The 26,755-nt window shown below is 37.4% G+C and overlaps 1 protein-coding gene across 1 annotated transcript; it reads left to right on the forward strand.

Moving 5' to 3' along the window:
- The first annotated feature begins 520 nt into the window (after positions 1-520).
- LOC123936217 (phosphatidylinositol 3,4,5-trisphosphate-dependent Rac exchanger 2 protein-like) lies at positions 521-26,744 on the forward strand. The gene is made up of 5 exons (XM_045996889.1): positions 521-570; positions 7,859-7,960; positions 11,566-11,727; positions 21,683-21,688; positions 26,715-26,744. The coding sequence occupies exons 2-5, from the start codon at positions 7,865-7,867 to the stop codon at positions 26,742-26,744; spliced, it is 294 nt and encodes a 97-aa protein (XP_045852845.1). The 5' UTR covers positions 521-570; positions 7,859-7,864.
- Positions 26,745-26,755: the final 11 nt, after the last annotated feature.

Here is a 26,755-nt window from a genome sequence, read left to right on the forward strand (position 1 = left end):
TGGTGCATGTGAACTGCAGGGTATTAGGTCCCTCTATTCCTGCATGATCAGGCACATGCTTTTCCCTGTTCCTAAAATGCTTTCTTCCCTCACCCTGCCTGGGAATGATGCATTCATCTCTCTGAACCTTGCTCAGATACTACTTTTTTTTTTTAAAGCTGTATCTGAACCGTCTCAGGAAAGCTAAGTACTCTCTTCTCTGTAATTTGCTACCATTTGACTCATTTACTTAGTATTGCATACCTCATATTGGACTCTAGTTCATATAACCTTTTTTCCTAGATGATTCTTCTTGAATCAGAGAAAATTGGTAAATGAAGTGTGCTTAGATACATACACGGAGTAGAGCTCCCAAAATATAGTAAACGCTTTGGACACATAAAATATGTTCACAAACATCACACAGGTTGATCTTTCCAAATAGGTATTACCATGACTCTAACTTATCCTTATTCAAATTCACAGAAAGACAAGTTTGGTATCTATGATGAATATTGTAGTAACCATGAGAAGGCACAGAAATTGCTTCTCGAACTTAACAAAATAAGAACAATCCGCACATTTCTTTTGGTAAGTATATATATGAGTGTTACTATACGCTGTGATTTGTTGCTAGGCTCTCTAAGGAACCAAGAACTAGTGTCAATGTGGTGCAAAAATTACTCATGGGACAATGCTTTAAATGTGTCTGGGCTAGGAGACTAGAGTCCCAAAGGACTCTAATCGTAAGAAGGGAGAGTTGGCAGAAGCTCATGGATGGGAAATCACTGATAATGGCCTCTCCTGGCTGACTATGAATTGTTTGTGAGAACCTCAGATTCTTAGTGAGAGAAGATATTTATGCCAGAGTTCATCATTGCTTGTATATCCCTCAGCTCCCTAGGTTTCATTTGCTTTTGCTAAGAGAGCTGTAAGTGGGGCCATCACAGGAAGGAAGCGATTTGTGGGTATAGTAGAAAAGAAATTTAAAGATTGAACTTTCTCCTGCATAAGTTCCTTACTCACTTTCCACAGAAAGAATAAGAATATATGTTTTTTTTAAAGATTTTATTTATTTATTTGACAGACAGAGATCACAAGTAGGGAGAGAGGTAGGCAGAGAGAGAGGGAGAAGCAGGCTCCCTGCTAAGCAGAGAGCCGGATACGGGGCTTGATCCCAGAACCCTGGGATCATGACCTGAGCCGAAGGCAGAGGCTTTAACCCACTGAGCCACCCAGGTCCCAAGAATATATGTTTTATTTCTTTAGGATAGCACAGAGAAATGCATATTTTGGTAGTAATTTGGACAATTTAATTGCCCGTGAGGACCACATTGTAAGTGTACAATTCAATACTATTTAGCCAATTGTGGAGTGGAGGAACCATCCCCACTATCCAGTTATAGAGATTTCTAGCACCCTGAAAAGTCCCTCATGCCTGCTCATGGCCCATCTCTACAACCCCTGTAAACTCTAGGCTATCAATTGATTTACTTTCAATCTCTGTAGTTTGCCTTTTCTGGATAGTTCTTAAAAATGGAATGGTTCGGGGCACCTGGGTGGCTCAGTGGATTAAGCCACTGCCTTCAGCTCAGGTCATGATCTCAGGGTCCTGGGATCGAGCCCCGCATCAGGCTCTCCGCTCTGCAGGGAGCCTGCTTCCTCCTCTCTCTCTGCCTGCCTCTCTGCCTACTTGTGATCTCTTTCTCTGTCAAATAAATAAATAAAATCTTTAAAAAAAAAATGGAATGGTTCAATGTAATATTTTACACCTGGTTTCTTCTACTGAGTAAATGTTTTGAGGTTCATCTCCATTGTAACATGTATCCATATGCCATTCATTTTTATTGCCGGATAGTATTCGTTGTATGGCTATACCATATTTTATTTATCCATTTGCCGGTGTATGGACTTTGGGTCAGCAAGCAAGTATGATTAATGATGGGCCTTGAAGATCTTTTCAGAGAGAGGTATTAGTATAGAAAAAGTCAGGAAATGTCCAGTTTGAACTGTTTTATCAACGATGGTGAGATGAACATTCATGTACAAGTCTTTGGATATTTTCATTCTCTTGGATGGATGCTAAGAGTGGAATTGCTAGGTCATAGTAATTGTATATTTAAGAAACTGCCAAAATGACTGTGCCATATACACCAGCAATGTACGTTTGCAGTTTCTTTATATTTTTGCAAACACATGGTATTACCAGTTGCAATTGTAGCTGGGTTAGTGGATGTGTAGTTTATCTCAAGATGATATTTATTTGCATTTCTCTCATGACCACTGATACCAGGCATGCTTTCAATGTTCTTATTAGACATTCATATATCCTGTTGGTGAAATGCTTATTCAAATCTTTTGTTCCATTTTTAAATTGAGATGTTTATCTTATATTGAGCTATAAGTGTTCTTTATTTTGGAACACATCTTCTGTATCTGACATATAATTTGTGAATATTTCCACTCAGTGTGGTTTGTTTAAAAATGTTATCTTTTGGACATCAAAATTCTTACATTTTGTTGAAGTAGGATTTATTAAATTTTTTCCATATGAACATATTTTCATTTTATTTAAGAAGTCTGTATTCAGGTTTTATACTTACTTTGTTAATTTTTTTCCCAAGTATTTTGCTCTTTTTGATGCTGCTGTGATTGGAATGATTTTTTCTTTTCTTTTTTTAAATTTTTTATTTATTTCTTATTTTTTTTAATAAACATATAATGTATTTTTATCCCCAGGGGTACAGGTCTGTAAATCGCCAGGTTCATACACTTCACAGCACTCACCATAGCAGATACCCTCCCCAATGTCCCATAAGCCCACTCCCCCTCCCCCAAGCCCCCTCCCCCAGCAAACCTCAGGTTTTTTTTGTGAGATTAAGAGTCACTTATGGTTTGTCTCCCTCCCAATCCCATCTCATTTCATTTATTCTTCTCCTATCCCCTAACCCCCCATGTTGCATCTCCACGTCCTCATATCAGGGAGATCATATGATAGTTGTCTTTCTCTGATTGACTTATTTCACTAAGCGGAATGATCTTAATATCATTTTTTGGACTGTTCATTGCTACCATATAAGCATTTGACTTTTATTTATTTTTGTTTATTGTATATTCTTGTATCGTGTGCTTTAAATTCATGTATTAGTTCTAGTAGTTTTTTTGGTAGACTCTTTAGGACACTTTACATATAGAATGAAGTCATCTGAGAGTAAAGACAGTTATATTACTTCCTTTTCAATATAGATGTCTTTTTTCCCCCCTGGGTTTTGCGCTGGTTAAAACCAGTTTACTATTGAATAGAAGTGATAAGAACAGACATGCCTGCCTTGTTTCTGATCTTGGGGGAAATCAATCAGTTTTTCATCATGAAGTGTGAAGTTTACTGTTGTCACAGATGTCCTCTTCCAGTTGAAGAAGTTCCACTATATTCATAGTTTGTCAAGAGTTTTTATTGGGACCTTTTTGCTTTTTCCAACATAGGTGTTTAAAGCTATGATTTTGTCCTACACACTGCATTAGTTTTATTCATAAAATTTTACATGTGTTTTCAGTTTCATTCAGTTATTGAAAAGGTCTCGTTTCTTTTGTAATATCTGTCGTCTATTCTTTATTTAGAGTTTGTCTTGGAAGGCAGTTCTGCATGGGACTGTGTCCCTGCACATTTTCTGAGCGGAGGAACTGACTGCTTTTGTTCTGGCTGATCTTTAAAGGATGTTTATATCACGATATAAAGGATGTTTATATCAGAAGGTAGAGATATTCTTTTCCTCCTAAGTGGCGGGCAGTCACGCCTGCTGCCCTCATGAAAGATGCATGGTTCTTAGCTTCAGGTCTCCTTTCCTGGTATCCATGTGCATGGGCCACCTGGTCTTTCTTATGTTGCTATTTGGGAACTGAGCCTTGGCAAACTGGCCCCAAAATAATGATACTCTGGCTACTGCTATTGCTTTCAGGGAAAAAAAAAAGTCCTGTAGCTCTGGCCTAGGAGTTTCATGTGTTCTTCCAGCATCCAGAAATCTCTGGCCGGTTGACTTTTGAGCTTGTCAGTAGGGTAAAATCTTAGAATGATGAGTTTTAACATTCCGTTACTTTATTTCCCAAGGTTGGAATTTTCCAGATTTCTTCCTGTAGTTGACTTTTTAAATTTAATTCTATTTTGGTCAGAGAACATAATTAAATCATTTAAATCTTTTTAAATTCATTAAGACATTTTTATGGTTTAGCATAGGGTCTGTCCTGGAGTTTTTTGTTTTTTGTTTGTTTTTTTCCCCCTCTCTGTATGCTCCATGTGTGCTTAAAAACTATGCATATTCTGTAACTGTTGGGTGGAATGTTCTATAAATGTTAGGTCAGTTTTGTTCATAGTGTTGTTCTTCTCTTCTTTCTCTTTTCCTCTAGGTGTTCTGTCAGTTATTGAGGGTAGGATATTGAAATCTATAGGTATAATTGTTAAATTGTCTGTCTTGCCTTTCAATTATGTCAGTTTTGTTTTATATGTTTTGGGGCTCTGTTGTTAAATATATATTCATTGAAAGTGCTTGTATTTGTATTTCTATTGATCATAAAATGTTTTTCTTTGTCCCTAGGGATATTTCTTTTCTTAAAGTCTGTTTTGGCTGATATTATTATAGCCATGACACTTCTTGTACTGTTTGTGTATCTTTTTCCAGTATTTTCCTTACAAACTATTTAGGTCTTTGAATCTAAAACATGTCTCTAGGAGACAGTATATAGTTGGATCTTGCCTTTTTTTTAAAATTTTACTTTATTTAAATTCAATTAGCCAACTACAGTACATCATTATGGATCTTGATTTTTTTATCCAGCCTGATCATCTCTGACTTTTGATTGGAGTGTTCCATTCATTGATCTTTAACTGAATTATTGGTATTGTTGTATTGACAGGTACCATTTTATTGTTTTTTCTGTATGTGTTTTTGTTGTTGCCCCTCTGTTCCTCCTTTACCTTCCTTAGTGTACTGTTTTATTTCCTCTTTTGATTTTTTTGAACTATTTTTTGGGGGGGTGATTGCTCTAAGAACAATATTCATCTTAATTTATCAAGTCTTATTTCCTGAAGTTGGTTGTTGTTTTTTGTTTGTGTTGTTCTGTTTTGTCTTTTTGTAACTTTCCTGGACTTGATTTAAGAACCTTGACTCTTGTATGTACAACTGCTCTCTCTACTCAATTTTTTGTTCTTTAATTTAGCCTCTCTTTTTAGGGGTCACTCCAGTAACTGCTTAACTTAGTTCTGCCGGTGGTTTGTCAGAGGTGACCAAACATCGTTAATCATCTTGTCTATGGATCTATGTGTTACTTTAGGGGGGGTGGGGGAGACATTCAGAGAGTAGGCAGTTTTCAAGTCAGATCTAGGTTTTTCTTTCCATGGGGACACCGCTTCCCCCTTGGGTCTTTTCTACAGATGCACAGCCTGATATCTGCTCCAAAGAGGGCTATAATCTCAGGCCAACGGAATTGTAGGTATTCTCCATTTTTCTTATATAGTGTGCTAACTTTATTGACAACGCCCTCAGGAGTGAGATATTTACTTTCTGCAGCCCCACCTGAAAGCAGGTTTTCAGGGTCTATCACTATGTCAGGGCCCCTGTGATGCGGCCACTGCAGGAGAGCCACTGTGGAAGCACCATTTTGATAGGGCCACTGTGCAGGGCGAGCTGAGGAGGGCGGAAGCATGAGGAGGCAGGGGGAAGGTGGGAGAAGCTCTTGTGAGAATGCTATAGACTCCCACCTTTCTTACCAGAAATTTCCGCAGTTTTTCATGGAAAAAACACTTCTCTGTTTTTTTGTTTGACTTTAGTTGATTTCCAGAGCCCTGAAGTTGATATTTTCGACAATTTTGCTGAGGTTACAGTTGTTTTTTTAGGAAGAGGATTTACTGATCTCTTTTCTCTGCCACAGCCAGAAGAGGCTTCTATGCCACTAAAATTTTAGAGCTTTTTAGGAGGTGTTAAAGCTTCATTGTCTTAGTGAATCCAGTCTGTTCTCAGCACAGTTGACTCTTTGATCCCCTTGATCTAGTTTATTGACTGAATTGTGTCAAGCCATGCCAGTCAAGTCCGAAGAGTGTTGGTTTTTAGATGATCCTGCAGCATAGTCTGGTAGGAAACCTGGCTTTTATAATACCTGCTCTGGTACTAAGTGATCTCTAATTACCTGAATGACTTTAAGAAATTGATTTTATCGCTGGTGTCATTTTCCATCTCCATAAAATGGGGGATAATAACAGTCACCCTTGGGAAGACAGGTAAGAGTTTACAGATTTGGTGGTGGTATTATTTGGGTACTTGGGTATGCTGGCACAGTTTTCATCATCAGGGAGATCTGTGGGAGCTCATTTAGAAGATATTCTTTGTAGACGCATGGAGAGAGAGTTGGCTTTCATAAGCCAGTCTAAAGTGACAACCCACCTCTGCTATTATGAAGACAGTTCATGATCTGTACAGTCCTCTTAGACAAGGAAATAACAGTGTGTTAAGCAGTCATGAATTTCTTAGGGTACCTCAACACGGGGCTAGGGAAAGGGGTGGCTGTGTTTATAAGGGGCGCTAACATATGTAAGGATGCTGAAACATCACTGGAAATACAGTGAGATGTACATAGTTGTGTTTCATACGGTTCCTCTGGGGACAACACCATGTGGGGTTGGAAAAAAATATTTTGATAAACTGATTGCAATGGGGGGATGAAGCCCTCAAAGAGCATGCTTGAGTCAGAACACTTCTTTGCTCCCCTGTCTTCTAAAGTGTCTGGGTGAAGTTAAAGTCATGATGTTAGTTTTCCTGACTCAAATACACTTGGCTAAAGCCAAGTTGCTCACAACAGTCTTTTCTTTTTCATCCTTTCCTGCTCAGCTCTTGGTCTCTCTTCTCAATGAATGTAGGACAGTAGTCTCATCCCTTGTAAAATGCTGGTATAAAGGTTGCTAAATTATCAGTATGATATCTGAGGAGCCCTTTTCTCCGTTTATTACATATTTATCGACTACTTTCTTTTTGCCAGTCCCTCTGATAGGCATTGTAGGAAAAGGATTTGGCACAAGTTTCTAATCTTTTTCTTTTTTAAATTGATACTTAAATTATAAAATAAAGACCAGATGCTTCAGAGGATATAGGCTTTTTTTTTTAATCAGAGTTGATTTTCCTTCTATTTCATGATATTCTGATTGCTGCTTTTGAGATTTCTCCATTCATCTTGCCTCTCTGGTGATCATACCTGACCTCCTTCTCAGAGACTGACTGGCCATTGTCACTGGTGGGGTATTATAGCTAAAAGTGACTGAGTAATCACTTGGTTAAAACATGACAGTTTTACAGGCAGGAAAACTAGCATTCTGAAATCAACCCAAAGTTACATCACTAGTCAGTGGTGAGGATGTATAGAACCTGGTTGTCTTCAGGCCCTGCTCTTTACAACACAGCACAACACCACAATTCAGCTACAACACAACTCCTTTTATAAGCAGGATTGATCTGTGTATCTTTGTGTCTGTTATTTATTTATCCATCAGTCCATTCATCCACCCATCTGTCCATCCATCCATCCATCCACCTACCCATCATTTATTCCTCCATCTCTATCCTATTTCTTTTTCCTCAGACTTTAGAGGATAGTACATAAAAATTAATTTTAAAGGTATGTATTTAAAACTTATTTTGGTTTCTATAACTAACGTGATACGAAAATACTTCTCTTTGTCTTCTGTCAATGTTCTTTGTGATTTCACAGGCTCATCTCAGAGAAAGAAGGTATAAAGACAGGCTTTCAAAAGATTTTAGCAGAAAGTTTTATGATAGAAGAAAATTTCATGGCTCCAGCTTTAAAAAATTGCGATTAATTATTTTTATTTCCACTGCAGAACTGCATGCTACTTGGAGGACGGAAGAATACAGATGTTCCCCTGGAAGGATATTTAGTAACACCAATACAAAGAATTTGCAAATACCCTCTCCTTTTGAAGGTATTTTATGTGTTTATTTCACGGTAGTATTTTCTTGTATCTGCATATTTTGCTGCATATTTTGCTTTAAAATGTTTTTCTTTTAAATAATCTGATTTTCTAAAGAAATGGCAGATTATACTTACTAGGGAAAATAGCTATTTCATCACATATATATGGATTAGGAAACAAATCTTTTAGGAAAAGAGACTTTTTAGTGCTCTTTGTAGAAAACTTATCCGTTTGAGTTTCATTTAGAGTAAATGCATTAGTTTCAAGATAGATCCCATTAAATACCTTATGACAAGTTTATATTGCATATTGTCTACAGGGTTCGTTATCTTAAGTAAATCTACTATTGTTTATTTTTTGACTTCCCCTTACACTGGTCTCCTCTTGATGCTAATGAACTTAAAGTGAAAGTTACCTAATTTCACAGTTTGGTTTTTGAATCAGTATTACAGGGAATGTTGTGGGTCACATGGGACAATAAATGGTAGGATGTAGAACGACGGTGCTAAGCAAATACTGCCTGTGGACGCATTAATGGTCGTAGGCCATTGTCTCATTACAATGACTAAAAGTGTTACTGTGAAATACACATTTTAATGTGCTAATTATGCTTGTACTGTAAGAATATGTGAATAGATTAGAATAGCAATTCTGGAAATGGTGCTTCTTGGAACTAGAACAGCAGTTTGGGTTGGCGGTTGAGCACAGGAACTCTGAGTTCAGATCCTAAGTATTCTGCTTACTATGACTGAACACATAACCTAACTTCTTTTTTTTTTAAAGATTTTATTTTTATTTATTTGACAGACAGAGATCACAAGTAGGCAGAGAGGCTGGCAGAGAGAGAGAGAGAGGGAAGCAGGCTCCCCGCTGAGCAGAGAGCAGGATGTGGGGCTGGATCCCAGGCCTCTGGGATCATGATCCGAGCCAAAGGCAGAGGCTTTAACCCACTGAGCCACACAGGTGCCCCCACATAATCTAACTTCTTAAAGCCTTGGGTTTTTATTAATGAAGCAGAAAAAATGATGATGAAATTGTAGCGTATGTCTGCAAGGATGTGTATAATGGATGTGTATGTCTGTGTATGTGTGTATATACATATATACATACACACATATGGAAAATGTATTACATAAAAATAGTAATTCAACTTTTATGCAAATCATTTAGCACAGTATGTACTCCGTATATGTTAGTTATTATGTACTCCGTATATGTTAGCTGCTATTATTCATATATATTTGATTCTGATTTATCTTAATAGATGAACTACTGCTTGCTCTCTAAATTTTTAAAATATTTCAATATGTTTTGCACATATTAACTGGTGTTCTTATTGATTTACTTTTTGAGAAACAAATGTAAGGAATTTGAACTTAAAATACATTTTTTTAACTACAACTTCCATGAGTTGCATAATTGGGTTTTTGTGTAAAATTTCTTTGAAAACAATTTCTCCTTATTAAAAAAACAAGTCAAAATTGCTTGCTTAAGCCACAGAGGGAAGCTAACATGGGGATCTTCAGTTCTGCAGAACTTTAATATGGTCTTCAGTTCAGGAAGATTGGGGCAAACGTGACTCCTATCTTTCTTTTTTTTTTTTTTTAATTTATCAGAGAGAGAGCGAGAGTGAGCACAGGCAGACAGAGTGGCAGGCAGAGACAGAGAGAGAAGCAGGCTCCCTGCTAAGCATGGAGCCCAATGTGGGACTCGATCCCAGGACGCTGGGATCATGACCTGAGCGAAGGCAGCCGCTTAACCAACTGAGCCACACAGGCGTCCCGACTCCTATCTTTCTGAGAGTCCTTTCAGACTCTTGACTTGGTGACTCAGATCACGTCAGCTGTTCCTGGACCTGATTTTGGAATCCCAGGCATTTTTTTGTTGTAAGAGTCAGAAGGGATAGTGCTATTAAGAGAAGGATATCATGCTAAGTAATTGTTCTAAATCACTTCTGGATGGGGATGACCACCAGATAGGGTTGGCTGATCTGACCTCTACAAAGATAGAATAATGGACCCATCCTTGCTTAGGAAGAAAAAGATCAACTCAGAGCTCCTTCGAGAAGTGGAAAGATGACATCTTTCCCCTTCTTTGGATGATTATCTTCACAAAGAAACATGAAGAAACTATTTATTTGTGTAGTAGATATGTTGGTGTTGATAATTTTTTTGTTGTTGTACCATTGTGCCTATAGTCTCTTTGATTTTGGTTGGTTTTATTTATTCAGAGAAAAGCATTAGGAGTTAGGCTGTGTGTTATACAATCTATCAGTCATCGTTGTGGAACTTGAAATTATTGGCGTGGCCAACCAGTTAATGTTGATAGAAAGTAACTGACAAAATATTAGTACTACTCATTTTTCTTGCTGTTTCACATTGTCTACATTCATATCTCAACTTCACAGATATGCACTGGCACAATTCCATAGGACCTCAAATCACAGTCTGCAGACTGACTTGACCACTTCACATAATTTACAAATACTTCTGCACTTTAGAATTTTTAGAGAAGCCAGCATATCTCTTTTATGGATTTGTGATCCAACATAAGTTTTTAAATCTTGTCTTGGGAGTGATGTAATGTGCACTCTTCTGGTGCTAGCCCTGCAGAACGGAATGTGAACATACTGAATGCAGGGTCAAAGTTTATGGCAGAAGTTTCAACAGTAACAGACCTCAAGAGAGTATAACAACTGCATAGTTTCCCACTGGATGTTAAGAATGAAGAAACTTATTTTAAAGACTTGCCCCAGGATTTCTGTAATTGTGTTAGTTAATGTGATGATGGCAACTGTAGTAAAGAGAAAATGACTAATTAAAAAGCAATGTGGTCACAACTGTCTAGACAGTGGGTGAAGATGTTTATTTCGTGCTTCTAAACACCAAACAAAACCTTTTAATATATTTAAAAGATTAAAGATCACGCTTGCTCTGATATCCTGAATGGACAAAACCATAAAATGCCAAAAAAAAAAAAAAAACCCAAATCAAAACAACAACAAAAAAAGCTTTGGACGGGCCTATGGCAATTCATTCACTGTAGAAAGTGAAACCGAGTTATTGGTGTAAATAGCATAAATTGCTCCGTTATTGATGGAGTATCATGGAACTTGTAAGTTACTTATTTTGCTAGCGTATAAGACATCATTTAAAAATTTTGCTTTACTCATGGCATGTTTTTGTAGTTTCTCAAAAGTGTTTTAGGAAATAAGGCATTGAAATTATTTTTGAAATTATGGGACATATTTATTTAAAGACTTACTGTTCCGCTAAGACTCTAGGAAGACATACAGAGTTCTATTTCTGTTGGAGCAGAGGTCAATCTTATAAACAAATTACATGCTGGAGGTGAGATACTTGAGAATTCAAAAGGAGAAATCTAATTTAGTTTTTAAAACAAAATAATTTTAAGGCCAAAAAATTAAAGGAGCTGCAAAATGTGTGTCAGGGTAACGTACATTCATTGATCTGAATTTCAGTGGAGTTTGTGATGTCCCTTCTGAAGGTGGCTCTCACGATCTCTGCAGTTCTCATTTCCTGGTCATTCTGAACCTGCTATACCAGAAAGCTGATCAAAGGGCGATTTGTTTTTTTTTTTTTGTGTATAAACAGGAGTTGCTGAAGCGGACTCCAAGGAAACACAGTGTCTACGCAGCAGTAATGGAAGCCCTCCAAGCCATGAAAGCTGTCTACCCCAACATAAACGAGGCCAAGAGGCAGATGGAGAAGTTAGAAGTTTTAGAGGAATGGCAGTCTCACATTGAAGGCTGGGAGGTACATTTACTCTACTCAACAGTGGAGCTTAAAATAGTTGTGTTATGTCTTATGCTGCATGTAGAATTGTTGACATTGGATGGAGCCATAAATGGTCATTTTCCCAGATAATGGCAGAGGGCTATAACCATTTCTGCAAAGTGCTGTCATTATTATTTTTAAATCTCTTTAGAGTGGCAAGTTAATTGACTTAACGTCAACCTGAAAGCTTTGTCATAGAGCCTTCTAATGTTGTGTGGGTTATAAGCTTTGGTGTTTCAGTATTTGTGCATCTTGATTATCCTTTTCCCTGCCTTCCTTTGGTCAATAAGTACATAGCCTGAAACCTGGAGAGAGTAAGGAAGGGGAGTAACGCCCGGTATGTGTTCTATGATACTGTTATTTTCAGATTCTAAATTAGGTGTTTGATGATGAATTTCATGTTAAGGTCACTTAATCTCTTAAACTGCATTTCTTTGCAATTATTTCATCATTTCTAAATGAAGAAACTGTCTTATGATGTGATTTTCAAGGTCCATTCAAGATGAAAAGTCTTACGGATTTATGACTCATTAAAGAAAGATTTTTTTTAAATGATAAAAGAAGCAAACAAAAAGTGATATTCAGACTCTGTTATATGTTTTCATCCATGGTAACTTTGAATCCTTGTTATTTCATGGGGTTGGAGCCCTATGTTATTTTAGTGCTATATAAAGCATAAACTGAAATTTTGTCTTTAAATTGACTTAATTGAGATGAGATGAGCTTTCAGCTGGTATCATTTAGTTTTATAAAGTAAAGCAATTAAGACATTTTTTAAAGGGATAGAGAAGATTTAAAATGTTTCCAACCAAATAATGTTTTCACACAAATTCGAGTGAATTGCTTTGTATCTTTAGGACCTTATAATTGATTTGTTTCATATCTTCAATATGTTGGTTTCCATTTAGATCTAAAATTAAATCCATTCAAAAATTATATCCATTCAGATTTGCAAAGAAACCTCAAACGTTGACCTCCGGGAATTCCCCAGTTTATCCACCCTTCACCATGAAATTTTCAAATCCAGCTGGGATGGAAGTTTTCTCTTCATCTATATTCTTTCATTTCAAGTGTCCAGGGGGACCTCCCATTTCAGCATGAATGCTAATTATTTCAGTCAGTTAAAATGGTTGTGTGTTTTGCAGTTGATTCATGATGATAATTCCTTTCTTGGGGAGCGCTTGTCCTGCTGGGTTGAGGAAAATGGACTGAAGTTTGCTTTTGTCGTTCTGTTGTCACGCGAGCATTGGAAGAAAAACTGAACATGCTTTAAACTGCAGGGTTTCTCATTGATATTTGCCAGGCCTTTTCCCAAAACAAAACCTCACAGGTTCTTCTCGGTACTCTAGGGGAATGGAATCTGTCATAATTTTGTTCCTCCTCATGTATATTCCAAAAAAAAAATTGTATCTACTGCAGAATTAAGAGATTCTTTAAAAAGTTGATATTTCTTGCTCTGGGCATGGCAGTTACTCAGAGGAAGAATGTGTGTGGATCATGTTCCGTTACTTACAGCCCCTAACAGGGGGTGCCTCAATCTCACCAGCGCTCTCTGTTTACAACAAACAGTTGAAGTGCAAGAGAAAAATGCAGCATCGGGACAGAGGAAACTGGCTGCAGGAAATCAGATTTAACTACAGTCCCAGCAGGCACAGAGGAGATCATATGAGTTCAGGTCCCCAAAAAGGGCAGTGACGCAGATTCTATTGGAGTAGGATTTGAATATAATTGCGTAAGACACAGCCAGGCTACTTTGGGGGGTTTTGGGACATTGAGGGAACGGAGCTTGGAGGAAGGCCCAGCTAACTGGTTGGCAACTTTTGATAAGAACATGATTCCTCATCTCAGTCCACCAGCTTGGAGAGAGGGGGAAAGCTCTTATAATACTCACACCTGGTCTGTTCCTGGAAGCTTTGGAGAAATTGCTGATAGGACTCCCGATTTGTCCAGGAGAGAGGGGTAGTCTTACAGGATGAATGCAGGCCCTGGGAGGGAAGGAGGATAGTTACAGAGCTTTCTCTGAATTGCAAACAAAGATTACTGCTCAGCTTGCAGAGAGCTTTGTGTATGTTTAGAGTTAGCTCTAGTGGGGTTAGGACACGACCAAGGGCAGATGTCAGGTGGCATGCTGGCCAAGAACGGAGAGTTCCTTAAAAAGCCTTTGAGGTGAGAAGTCTTGAGCTAAGAAGGCTGCAAAACAACTCCCTGTCTAGTTCCTTCCCCAAGCTCCTGCAGACCCTTGAGGACCACCTGAGGGATGACACCCTCGCTCCAGTAACTATAAAATTTCTTGAATGGTATCTGAATCTGATACAGCATGAATCAGCATTGTTTTCACCTTAGGTGGATTATTTATTTCATGTAAGTCAATTATCCAGTCTTATTTTCTCATTAATCAAAAGAAGGCTTTTTATAGTAAAAACTGTCTGGTATCTTGCCTGTCTAATATTTTGTGCTATAAATTATCGTTACATTCCTTTATGTTGAATTTAGGTAAACAAGTGATTGAAATCTATGGTCCCAAATTAGATAACACAGAGTTGAAACATGATTTTCTCTAGTCCGGACTCTAACCCTTACTTTGGGGATGATGCATCAGACCTCTCCCACATAGTATGTGGATTATTACAGGAGTCAAATGAAATAAGTGGAAGTGCTTTGAATACTATAAAATCCTACGCAAATGGGAAGTATTTTAAAGCTCGGGTTCAATGGTAGGATTTTTACCGTTGAGAAATTCCTATTTGTCTAATACAAGCTCCTGACTACTGAAGGTATTATATCACTTCACTTAAGGTTAGATAGCTCCAAGTCACAGAAACTAAAAGAAAAATTAATTTAAAAAGATACGGAGTAGCTCACAGAATCAGTAGAAAAGCTATACTCTCAAGGGTGTCTAGGCAGCCAAAACTGGTAGGTAGGTTCATCAGTGCCCTGAGTAAAATGGATAGACTCTAATAATGTTTTCTACCGTTCTATTACATCACTCAAGATTCAAGATCAAAATCTAAGATTCCTGTAGTCTTGCCTAGGGGAGGACAGAGGTCCTTGTTGGCCAGTCAGCCACTTTCCTTTTGAGGAAAGGCTAATCTTCCATTGTATGCAATCTTGGTGAGCCCTTAACAGTTCGCTGAGGTTTTATAATCCCCATTACACAGATTTAAAAAGTGAGGGCCCATATGATTTACCCCAAGTGCTTATAGCTAATGGATGGCAGAGTTTAAACCTATATTCCTTGTCACCGTGTAATATTGTATCTACTCAGAAAAAAATTAAGCTAATTCTTTAGATTACGTTGATTGCTTGCCATTTAGAAGTAAATTGACTATAGAAATTAGGTGTTTGTCATCATTTACATAGTGACTGTCATTACAGAAGATCTGTAGTTTAATTGCTCAGATTTGAAGTTCTGCCTTTTATTAGTATAATTTATGATATCTCAGTTTTATGTCTTCTCCAACATTCAGAGCATTGCACAGGATATTCTGCCAAAGGTAATTGTAGGGCAGTGATCAGTGTGCTTGGAAAGGAAGTTCATTAGTTGTTTAATCAGAGTCACTGATTCATTTCATAGAGCAGGACCAGTCGCCGTCTTGGTCTGCTTTTTGGCTGATTGATAGTATTGTAATGGTAACTCTAATCTTTGGAGTCCTAATGAACTCTGTCAACAAGGGAGTATCAAAAAGCATTATATCACTTGGTAATTCAGCTTTATATCCGTGATAGCCTTGTTTGGAATAGATCTCTCAAATCTGAAAACAATCATATTAAAAGATAAGAGGGAGAATTATTAAAATATGAAGGTGCTGGAAAAAATAAGATCAAAATAGTTACTGCATTTTATGAAATAGAAACAGAATAGAAATTTGACACCTCTTGGCTTTCTGCGTGGAGAAATATAATGGCACAAACCTGTTTTAACATCCATTTCCTGCTTTTTATATATGATTGTGTCTGACAGTATATTGACTTCAAGTCATGTTCTCTTACTTTATGAGTATGAGTCTAACAGAGGTTGTGATGAGAATTTTTTTTTCTTTTCTACAAGGTGATTTGGTAGATACAAATTTGTCTACTGCCTTGAGACAGAATTGATTTATAGATGGCCCTTGTTACTTAAGGATAGTTGGTTTGGGAAGAAGGCCATTGAAAGTCAATCTATGTAGAAAGGGAGCAGAATTTCCTAAGTGGGAGGGGGGAAGCTTGATTGGGACTTCATTTCGATAAAACGAACATTTATGTTATTAGTTTTATCTAATAGATGACAGAATCTAGGTTAAAACATCATTTAATAAATTGAATCTCAAAAAGAGTGAACCAAATGCTAAATCTTGCTGTGGGACATACATTTTATGACATTCTATGATAAAATGATGTGATATTCTTCATTTCATGTTTAACTTTTCTAGTAGATTTAAAAGGTTTTTTGAAAGAATATTCAAATGCTTCATTCATTTTCTTGAGACACTCCTTTGATACTGAAATCATTCTCTTATGAGACGCCCACCTAGTTGTCATTCTTGTCAATTTTCTTTTCTTCCACCGTGAGTGGGTCTAGCTCTTGTTAGATCTTCATCTGTCAGTGCTTTGTATATGATTGGGGGAAGTTTCAGGGCCTCCTGTCATCCTCCTCCTTTGCCAAGATTATGCCTTCTCTCTGCAGTCTGCGTTTTTCCAGTATTGACATTCAACATTGAGTTGACAAGATGAATGGGGTAGACTCTGGTGTTAAGCAGGGAGCGCTGACAGTGGGGTCAGATAATTAGTGACTAGTTTCCTATTATAGTGATTTTTTGCCTCCTCATAGCTGCAAAGAATCAGTAATGAACCCTTCCATAACATATTAAGAGAACTTAACATAAAAAGATTTACCTTTCAAATAATCCAGATGTGGTTTAGCAATAGTATTTTCATTGGGTCTTTTTCAGAGGTGGGGCTTTGTTCTATTGTTGCAGTGCTTCATAAATCATTTTAATGTTTGAAGACACACTGGAAATTAGAAAAGGGGCCATAAAATAAATCCACACGCTCCTGACTGTCTTTTCTGGGTGTTGTCATTTTCTGAAAGCATACTTTGTCACCTAACTTGTGTCCACCTATGGAAATTCATCATATTCCACATTAAATTAAATTACATTAAATTCTGTAATGGCACTTTGAATTTACTAGTCTTTCATGTATACTGACTATATAATTCACACCTGATTATACCTCCAATTCATAGAATCAAAATTATTCAGCTTCTTAACAAATTAGATTCTGAATTATCACCATTTTCTGGCTGGATCTTGACCATGAGACACCCACAGTGGGAAGAGGAGCCATTGGTGAGGAGGGTTGCCAACATGGACTGCCGCTGGGTCCTGGCTTTAGTGACTGAAGTCATGGTTTGCTCCATCCATTTCAGACTGATCTTTTCACCCTATCAGAAGGTGATACTGAAATGGTGTACTTTGTAAGTCTGACAAAGAAAACCCCTAAAGAGTGATTGAAACCTGAAACCACGACATGGAATGAACTATATAGTTAATGATAAACAAATAATCATACACACACAGCTATCTCTAAGAGTGTTAATTCAGGCCAGCTCTCATTTTGTTGCTACTCTGTTACTGCAGTGATCACACTGCATTTAATTCTATGCTTTCATATCTGTTTCTTCCACTAGAATCTGGAACAGGGGTCATGTCCCAAGCCTTTGCACCTTCTGGGACCAAGGAGGAGGGATGAGATAGGTTTCCACAGACTGGATTAGAAAGAGAAGCTTTTGGAAGGAGAGGCACTGGATGAGTAGATTGCCACCCATAGTGCAGTTATTAATGGGTGGTTACTTCTCCCCTTGAACGGCCACTCAGCCTCCCTTTCCTGATTTAATAAAAGTGGTCAGGATTAAAACCATCCATGGAACGTCCTTGCTGGGGCTTTGCTGTATTTAGTTCTATATATATATATAATTCATCACAGGTGTGATTTTACATGATAAATGTTGCTTCTTAAAGGGAAATGCATGTTAAAAAGGATAAATCATCTAGATGAAAAAAGTACATTATTTTGGTTATTTTTTAAGGGATTGCTGAGACAGCAAAAGTCTGAATCATATGGGCAAACACATTATTTAAAAATATCTGTACTGGGGCGCATAGGTGGCTCAGTGGGTTAAAGCCTCTGCCATCGGCTCAGGTCATGGTCTCAGGGTTGTGGGATCGAGCCCCACACCGGGCTCTGCTCAGCAGGGAGCCTGCTTGCCCCCTCTCTCTCTGCTTGCCTCTCTGCCAGCTTGTGATCTCTCTCTGTCTATGTCAAATAAATAAGTAAAATCTTTAAAAAAATTCTGTATTGAATATGTACATATACATATTACATTATGGGCAATAGCTTTCAGATAGTCCAAAATTAATGATTTATACAAGCCCTCTTACTTTTTTTTTTTAATATTTTATTTATTTGACAGAGAGAAATCACAACTAGGCAGGCAGAGAGAGAGGAGGAAGCAGGCTCCCTGCTGAGCAAAGAGCCTGATGCGGCGCTGGATCCCAGGACCCTGGGATCATGACCTGAGCCGAAGGCAGAGGCTTTAACCCACTGAGCCACCCAGGCGCCCCCTCTTACTTTTTAAAATAATTCTTTATACCTTGCCTTCAAATGTTCGTTTATGACTCTATGATATATCACTGTACTGTTAAAATAGCTTATTTTAATGGGGAATATTTTTTTCACAGACACATGAAGTTCCATCTTTGTAAAAGTATTTCTATAGGGTATTTTTTTTTCCCATAGTGAAATAATCTGCCGCCTTCAATATCTACTTGGTGACCCATGAAAGACTGTACAAAACTGATCTAACCAAACATCTTTCCCTTTCTTTTATTTTCCTTCCTCCTGTCCTCCCACCATATTTCTTTCCTCCTTCCTTCCTTCCTTCCTCCCTTCCTCCTTTTCTTCCTCCCTCCCGTCTCCCTCTCTCCCTCTTGCTTCCTAAAACTTTACAGAGAAGCCAACTTGCTAGAGATTTATACAAGGAAAAAATGTTTAACACATTGTTTGGCATGTTATAGAAATGTTAAAACCCTGACTTTAGTATTCATCTAGAGAAAAGTGTTTATCATACATGATTGTTCAATGACTAAATATGGAATTGCCAAAGAAAAGATTTCTAGATTTAAAAATTAGCATCAATTTTCAAAATGAAGATAAAACACTACCTAGGTTATGTAACATTATTTAGGTATAAGTGAATATTCACCAGTGATGAAATATACCAGAGATGACCATGTGGTATATTTGCGACCATGGTAACACGATCAATGCCTATCTGCCCTGGGACTAGGAAGCAGTCAGGACTACCTCAGGCAGAGACCTGTGCTCACCTCTATCTCCCTGTCAGCAGGGTTGCCATAGGATGCACTTGAGCACCTGGAATCAGGTACTCAAAGCCTCCAAGGCAATTTTACTTAGAGTGTTCCACATGCATCAGCATTTACTGGAATGACGTGGGACCTACCCCAGCTTTACTCAGTTTCAATCTCCGAAGGCAGGACCAGGGAACCTGGGAATTTCAAGAAGCATATCAGGTGTGTCTCCCAAACTCTAAACTTTGAGACCCATTGCCCTAGAGGCTTTGCTGTCTTCTGATGATCTGCCTGGCTTGTTTTACTGCTTCGACATTTTTTATATTCTAGTTCACTTGCCTGACGTTGTCATTTTGATAGACTTTAGTGCTCCTGACTCTTACCTAGTAATCTGATGTTCATCGCCATACTATATTTCAATTCCTTCCGTGAATTTTGTAGCTTGACTTCTTTATTTCTAACCCCAGAAGCTCTCCTGGGATTTCTAGGTAAATGAAAAAAAAATTGCATGTAATTTCGAAATATCATACATTTCATTTACTTTAAAGATAAAGTCGTGAGGGTTTTGTTTTCTTTTGTTTTAGCTACAGAGAAAGGTAGATTTATCATGTAAGCAAGGGGAAAATAACACAACATTATTTAAAAAGAGACGCTTATTAAGTGTCTACTTGTACATGGGATGGATTTGAAGTGAGAGGCATATCATGACTATACAGAAGACGGTATATACACTTGGTCAAATTTTTGATATTTCTAACATTGTATGTCTCTGTAGTTAAGAGATTCTTACTGATTTCTAGTTGCCATTGTCCTAGTAATAATGCACAGATTCAATCATGGTAAATCAAGGGCACAATGGTTCTTCTTGACCATTTACAGCTTATACACATGGTATAAAGAGAAATGCTATAGGCCATTCATTTAGAAGGAGATTTTTTAGACAAATGTGTATGTTCAACACAGATTCCTTCTAAGTGCGTAAGCAATCCTCCTGGATTTATTTAATGGACATTTCATGTGATAGTAGTAGTTCACTATTATCTAATACTATTACTATTCTACTCTGGTAGAAGATAGTAAAGGTACCTAATGTACTGATTCTTAAAGCTTGCTGTTAAATATTAAAGACATATCATTACAGGGATAGAAACGTCTTGGTAGGATTTAGTAAAATATAATAGGAGTGATGTTATGTTTATATTGTGAGATATACTTTAAAAGATAACAAGATTGTTGGGCTCTATGTCATTACCCCACAAAGTTTCATTAATAGATTATTAAACAGATGCTTTGGGCTGTTTTTGAAAAGAAGTGTTTTACCTCACAGAGGTCAATTAATATTATTCTGGTTTTTGATCAGGAGCTAGGAGCTAATGGGAACTTATGGTAATGACTTAAACATAATGTAGTTTTTAAAGATTTTTTAAAAATTGTATTTATTTGAAAGAGAAAGAGAGCACAAGTGGAGGGACAGGGACAGGGAGAGGCAGGCTGAGCCTGACCCAGGGCTCCATTCCAGGACCTTGGGATCATGTCCTGAGCTGAAAAGAGACAGTTAACCAACTGAGCCATTCAGGTGCCCCCAACCATAATGTATTTGTAATATTAGTAAGGGGTTTTATAGTTTGCTATGCTACCAATCTAGATTAAATCAAAAGTCAAACTAAGCATACAATAGAGGAAAATGATCCAGAGGCGTTGTTGACTAATGGAGCACTTGGAATTACCTGTAAGATGGAATTGCCATAAATGTGTTAATCCAATCTTATAGAATCAAGATATATATTGTAGGGGTCTGGAGAAATACTGATATCACTATATGATTTATTTGCCAGCTTGCATCTGGGTGGTCGTGTTCACTTCTGAAGATGTTCCGTATTGAGGGAGACCCTCACAAACTGGAGAAGGTTCAGAAGAGATCTTCAGGGATCTTGCAGATCTTTCCATAGTTTGGCTATTGTGGACATTACTGCTGTAGACATTTGGGTGCATGTACCCCTTCAGATTACTACATTTGTATCGTTAGGGTAAATAGCCAGGAGTGAGAGTGCTAAGTCATAGGGTAGCTCTATTTTAAACCTTTTGAGGAACCTCTATACTGTTTTCCAGAGTGGCTGCACCAACTTGCATTCCCACCAACAGTGTAGGAGGGTTCCCCTTTCTCCCCATCCTCTTCAACATCTATTGTTTCCTGACTTGTTAATTTTAGCCATTCTCATTGGTATGGTATGGTATCTTACTGTGGTTTTGATTTGTATGTCCCTGATGCCGAGCGATGTTGAGTTCTTTTTCATGTGTCTGATGGCCATCTGGATGTCTTCTTTGCAGAAATGTCTGTTCATGTCTTCTGCCCATTTCTTGATTGGATTATTTGTTCTTTGGGTGTTGAGTTGGGTAAGTTCTTTATAGATTTTAGGTACTAGTCCTTTATCAGATATGTCATTTTCAGATATCTTCTCCCATTCTGTCAGTTGTCTTCTGGTTTTGTTGACTGTTTCCTTTGCTGTGCAAAAGCTTTTGATCTTGATGGAATCCCAATAGTTCATTTTTGCCCTCAATTGCCTTGCCTTTGCTGATGTTTCTAGGAAGAAGTTGCTGCAGCTGAGGTTGAAGAGGTTTTGCTACCTGTGTTCTTCTCAAAGATTTTGATGGATTTCTGTCTCACAATGAGGTATTCCATCCATTTTGAGTCTATTTTTATGTGTGGTGTAAGTAAATGGTCCAGCTTCATCCCTCTGCATGTGGCAGTCCAATTTCCCCAACACCATTTGTTGAAGAGACTGTCTTTTTTCCTTTAGACGTTGTTTCCTGCCTTGTCAAAGATTAGTTGACCATAGAGTTGAGGATCCATTTCTGGGCTCTCTATTTTGTTCCATTGACCTATGTGTCTGTTTTTCTGCCAGTCCCATACTGTCTTGATGATTATAGGTTTGTAATAGAGCTTGAAGTCCAGAATTGTGATTCTGCCAACTTTAGTTTTCTTTTCAACATTCCTCTAGCTATTTGGGGTCTTTTCTGGTTCCATATAAATCTTAAGATTATTTATTCCATTTCTTTGAAAAAAAATTGATGGTATTTTGATAGAAATTGCATTAAATGTGTAGATTGCTATAGGTAGGTAGCATAGACATATTCACAATATTTGTTTTTCCAACCCATGAGCATGGAACACTTTTCCATTTCTTTTTGTCTTCCTCAATTTCTTTCATGAATACATTATAGTTTTCTGAGCACAGATTCCTTGCCTCTTTGGTTAGGTTTATTCCTAGGTGTCTTATGATTTTCGGTGCAATTGTAAATGGGATTGACTCTTTAATTTCTCTTTCTTCTGTCTTGTTGTTGGTGTATAGAAATGCAACTGATTTCTGTGCACTGATTTTTTTTTTAAATATTATTTATTTATTTGACAGAGAGAGATCACAAGTAGGCAGAGAGGCAGGCAGAGAGAGAGGAGGAAGCGGGCTCCCTGCGGAGCAGAGAGCCCGATGTGGGGCTCGATCCCAGGACCCTGGGATCATGACCTGAGCCGAAGGCAGAGGCTTTAACCCACTGAGCCACCCAGGCGCCCCCTGTGCACTGATTTTATATCCTGACACTTTACTGAATTCCTGTGTGAGTTCTAGCAGTTTTGGAGTGGAGTCTTTTGGGTTTTCCACATAAAGTATCCTATCTGCAAAGACTCAAGAGTTTCACTTCTTCTTTACCTATTAGGATGCCTTTAATTTCTTTTTCCTGTCTGATTATTGAGGTTAGTACTTCTGGTATTATGTTTAATAGCAGTGGTGATAGTGGACATCCCTTCTGTGTTCTTGACCTTAGAGAAAAAGTTCTGTTTTTCTCTGAGAACGGATATTGAGAATGGATATTTGCTGTGAGTTTTTCATAGATGGCTTTGATGATATTGAGGTATGTACCCTCTATCCCTACACTGTGGAGAGTTATGATCAAGAAAGGATGCTGTACTTTGTCAGACGCTTTTTCAGCATCTATTAAAAGTATCATATGGTTCATGTTCTTTCTTTTATTAATGTATCACATTGATTGATTTGCAGATGTTGAACCAACCTTGCAGCCGAAGAATAAATCCCACGTGGTTGTGGTGAATAATCCTTTTAATGTACTGTTGGATCCTATTGGCTAGTATTTTGGTGAGATATTTTGCATCCATGTTCATCAAGGATATTGGTCTATAATTCTTTTTGATGGGGTCTCTGTCTGGTTTTGGGATCAAGGTAATGCTGGTTTCATAAAATGAGTTTGGAAGTTTTCCTTCCATTTCTGTTTTTTGGAATAGTTTCAGGAAATGAAATTCTTCTTTAAATGCTTGGTAGACATCCTTAGAAGCCATCTGGCCCTGGGCTCTTGTTAGCTGGGAGATTTTTTTTTTTTAAATGACTGCTTCAGTCTCCTTACTGATTATGGGTATGTTCAGGTTTTCTGTTTCTTCCTGGTTTAGTTGTGGTAGTTTATATGTCTCTAGAAATTCATCCATTTCTTCCAAATTGTCAAATTTGCTGGTGAATAGTTGCTCATAATATGTTCTTATAATTGTTTGTATTTCTTTGGTGTTGGTTGTGATCTCTCCTCTTTCATTCGTGTTTTTATTTATTTGGGTCCTTTCTCTTTTCTTTTTAATAAGTCTGGCCAGGAGTTTATCAATCTTACTAGTTCTTTTAAAGAACCAGCTCCTAGTTTCATTGACTTGTTCTACTGGTTTTTTTTTTTTTTTTTTTTTTTAGTTTCCATTTCATTGATTTCTGCTCAGATCTTTATGATTTCTCTTCTCCTGCTGGGTTTAGGCTTTCTTTACTGTTCTTTCTCTAGCTTCTTTAGGTGTAGGGTTAGGTTGTGTCCTTGAGACCTTTCTTTTTTCTTGAGAAGGGTTGTATTGCTATATACTTTCCTATCAGGACTCCCTTTGTTGTTTCCCAAGGATTTAGAACAGTTGTGTTTTCATTTTCATTTGTTTCCATGATTTTTTTTATTTCTTTAATTTCCTGGTTGACCCATTCATTCTTTAGCATTATTCTCTTTAGCCTCTATGTATTTGAGTTTTTTTTCCAACTTTCCTCTTGTAGTTGAGTTCTAGTTTCAAAGAATTGTGGCCTGAAAATATGTGGGGAATGATCCCAATCTTTTGATGCCAGTTGAGACCTGATTTGTGGCCCAGGATGTGATCTATTCTGTAGAATGTTCCATGTGCACTAGAGAAGTATGTGTAATCTGTTATTCTGGGATGCAATGTTCTAAATATAACTGTGATTTCCATATGGTCCAGTGTGTCATTTAAAGGCTTCATTTCCTTGTTGATCTTTTCCTTAGATGATCTGTCTATTTCAGTGAGGGGTTGTTAAAGTTGCCTACTATTATTGTATTATTATCGATATGTTTCTTTGATTTTGTTATTAATTGGTGTATATAATTGGCTGCTCCCATGTTAGGGGCATAGATAATTAAAATTGTTAGATCTTTTTGGACAGACCTTGTAAGTATGATATAGTGTCCTTCCTCATCTCTTACTATAGTCTTTGGCTTAAAATCTAATTTATCTGATGTAGGGATTGCTATGCCAGCTTTCTTTTGATGTCCATTAGCATGGTAACTTGTTTTACACCCCCTGACTTTAAATCTGGAGGTGTCTTTAGGTCTCAAATGAGTTTCTTGCAGACAGCATATCGATGGGTCTTTTCATTCTTGTTCTTTTCTTTTTTTTTAAATCCATTCTGATACCCTGTGTCTTTTTACTGGGGCATTTAGCCTACTTACATTCAGAGTAACTATTGAAAGCTATACATTTAGTGCCCTACTATTGCCTGTAAGGTTACGGTTACTGTATGTTGTCTTTGTTCCTTTCTGGTCTGTTACTTTTAGGCTCTGTCTTTGATTAGAGGACCCCTTTCAATATTTCCTGTAGGGCTGGTTTGGTGATTGCAAATTCTTTTAGTCTTTGTCCTGGAAGCTTTTTATCTCTCCTTCTATTTTCAGTGACAGCCTAACTGGATATAGTATTCTTGATTGCATATTTTCCTCATTATATTGCTCTGATTATATCATGCCAGTCCTTTTGGCATGATCTCTGTAGCTTGGTCTGCTTCCAATCTAATATTTTTACTGTTGGAGTTTACCGACCTCTTGTCCTGGGCTGCTTTCAGGATTTTCTCTTTGTCACTGGGAATTGTAAGTTTTACTATTAGATGATAGGGTGTGGGCCTATTTTTATTGATTTTTTAATTTTTTTTTATTTTTTTATAAACATATATTTTTATCCCCAGGGGTACGGGTCTGTGAATCACCAGGTTTACACACTTCACAGCACTCACCATAGCACATACCCTCCCCAATGTCCATAACCCCACCCCCCTCTCCCGACTCCCTTCCCCCCTATTTTTATTGATTTTGAGGGAGCTTCTCTGTGCCTCCTGGATTTTGGTGCTTCTTCCCTTTGCCCAATTAGGGAAATTAATTCTCTGCTATAATTTGTTCCAAAATATCTTCTGCCTCTCTCTTTCTTTCTTCTTCTGGGATCTCAATTATCCCAATATTATTTTGTCTTACGGTATCATTTATCTCTCAAATTCTGCCCTTGTGGTTCAGTAGTTGTTTGTCTTTTTCTCAGCTTCTTTATTCTCCATCATTTGGTCTTCTAAATCACTTAATTCTCTCTTCTGCCTCATTTATCCTAGAAGTAAGAGCCTCCAATTTTTTATTACACCTCATTAAAATCTTTTTCGATTTCAACTTAGTTAGATTTTCATTCTTGTATTCCTCCAGAAAGGGATTTTTTTCTCCAGAAAGGGATTATCTAGGGTCTTCCATGCTTTTTTCAAGCCAAGCTAGCACCTTGATAATCATCATTCTGAACTGTAGTTCTGAGATATTATTAATGTTTGTATCGATTAGATCCCTAGGCACCGGTACTGCCTCTTGTTCTCTCTCTCTCTCTCTCTCTCTCTCTCTCTTTTTGTGGTGAGTTTTTCCACCTTGTCATTTTTTTCCAGATAAAAAAGATGTTCTCTCGAACAAAGGGTGGCAGTGATCCCAGAAAATTATATACTAACCAAGTCAGAAGAGACCCAAAACTGGGAGGAAAACAAAGGAGGAAAAAAGGAAAATAGAAAAAAATTATATATATTAGACTGGTGAATAGAACAGACAAAATAACGGTAAACATGATGAAGGGATGGAATATGACTGTAAAGCTGAAAATTTAAAATGATTCTAAAACAGGAAATGATAAATTCTTTGAAAAAGGAGGAAAAAAAAGAGGAAAGAATGTGATCAGGCTGGAGACTAGAACAAAGACATGTACTAGATTTAGGGTATATTTTGATCTATTAGAAGAATCTGTGTTCCAAAATTTTAAAGAAAAAAAACCTGTATATATCCAAAAAATAAAGTTAAATACAATGAAGGGATAGAATATGAGTACAACAATGAAAATTTAAAAAGATTTTTAAAAAGGTATTGATAAGATAAAATAGTTAAAAAACGTTAAAATAAGATGGAGGAAATTTTTACAAATAGAATAAGGAAAAAACAAAATTTAAAAAGTTAACTTTCAAAGACTAAAGAATCATGGTAAAAAAGTCATGAATTCTATGTGTTGCTTTCCCCTAGTTCTGGAGTTCTGCAGTTCTTATTGAGTAGGGGACTTGTTC

This window comes from Meles meles, unplaced genomic scaffold (genome assembly GCF_922984935.1).
Source record: "Meles meles unplaced genomic scaffold, mMelMel3.1 paternal haplotype, whole genome shotgun sequence".
Taxonomy (NCBI): Eukaryota; Metazoa; Chordata; class Mammalia; order Carnivora; family Mustelidae; genus Meles; species Meles meles.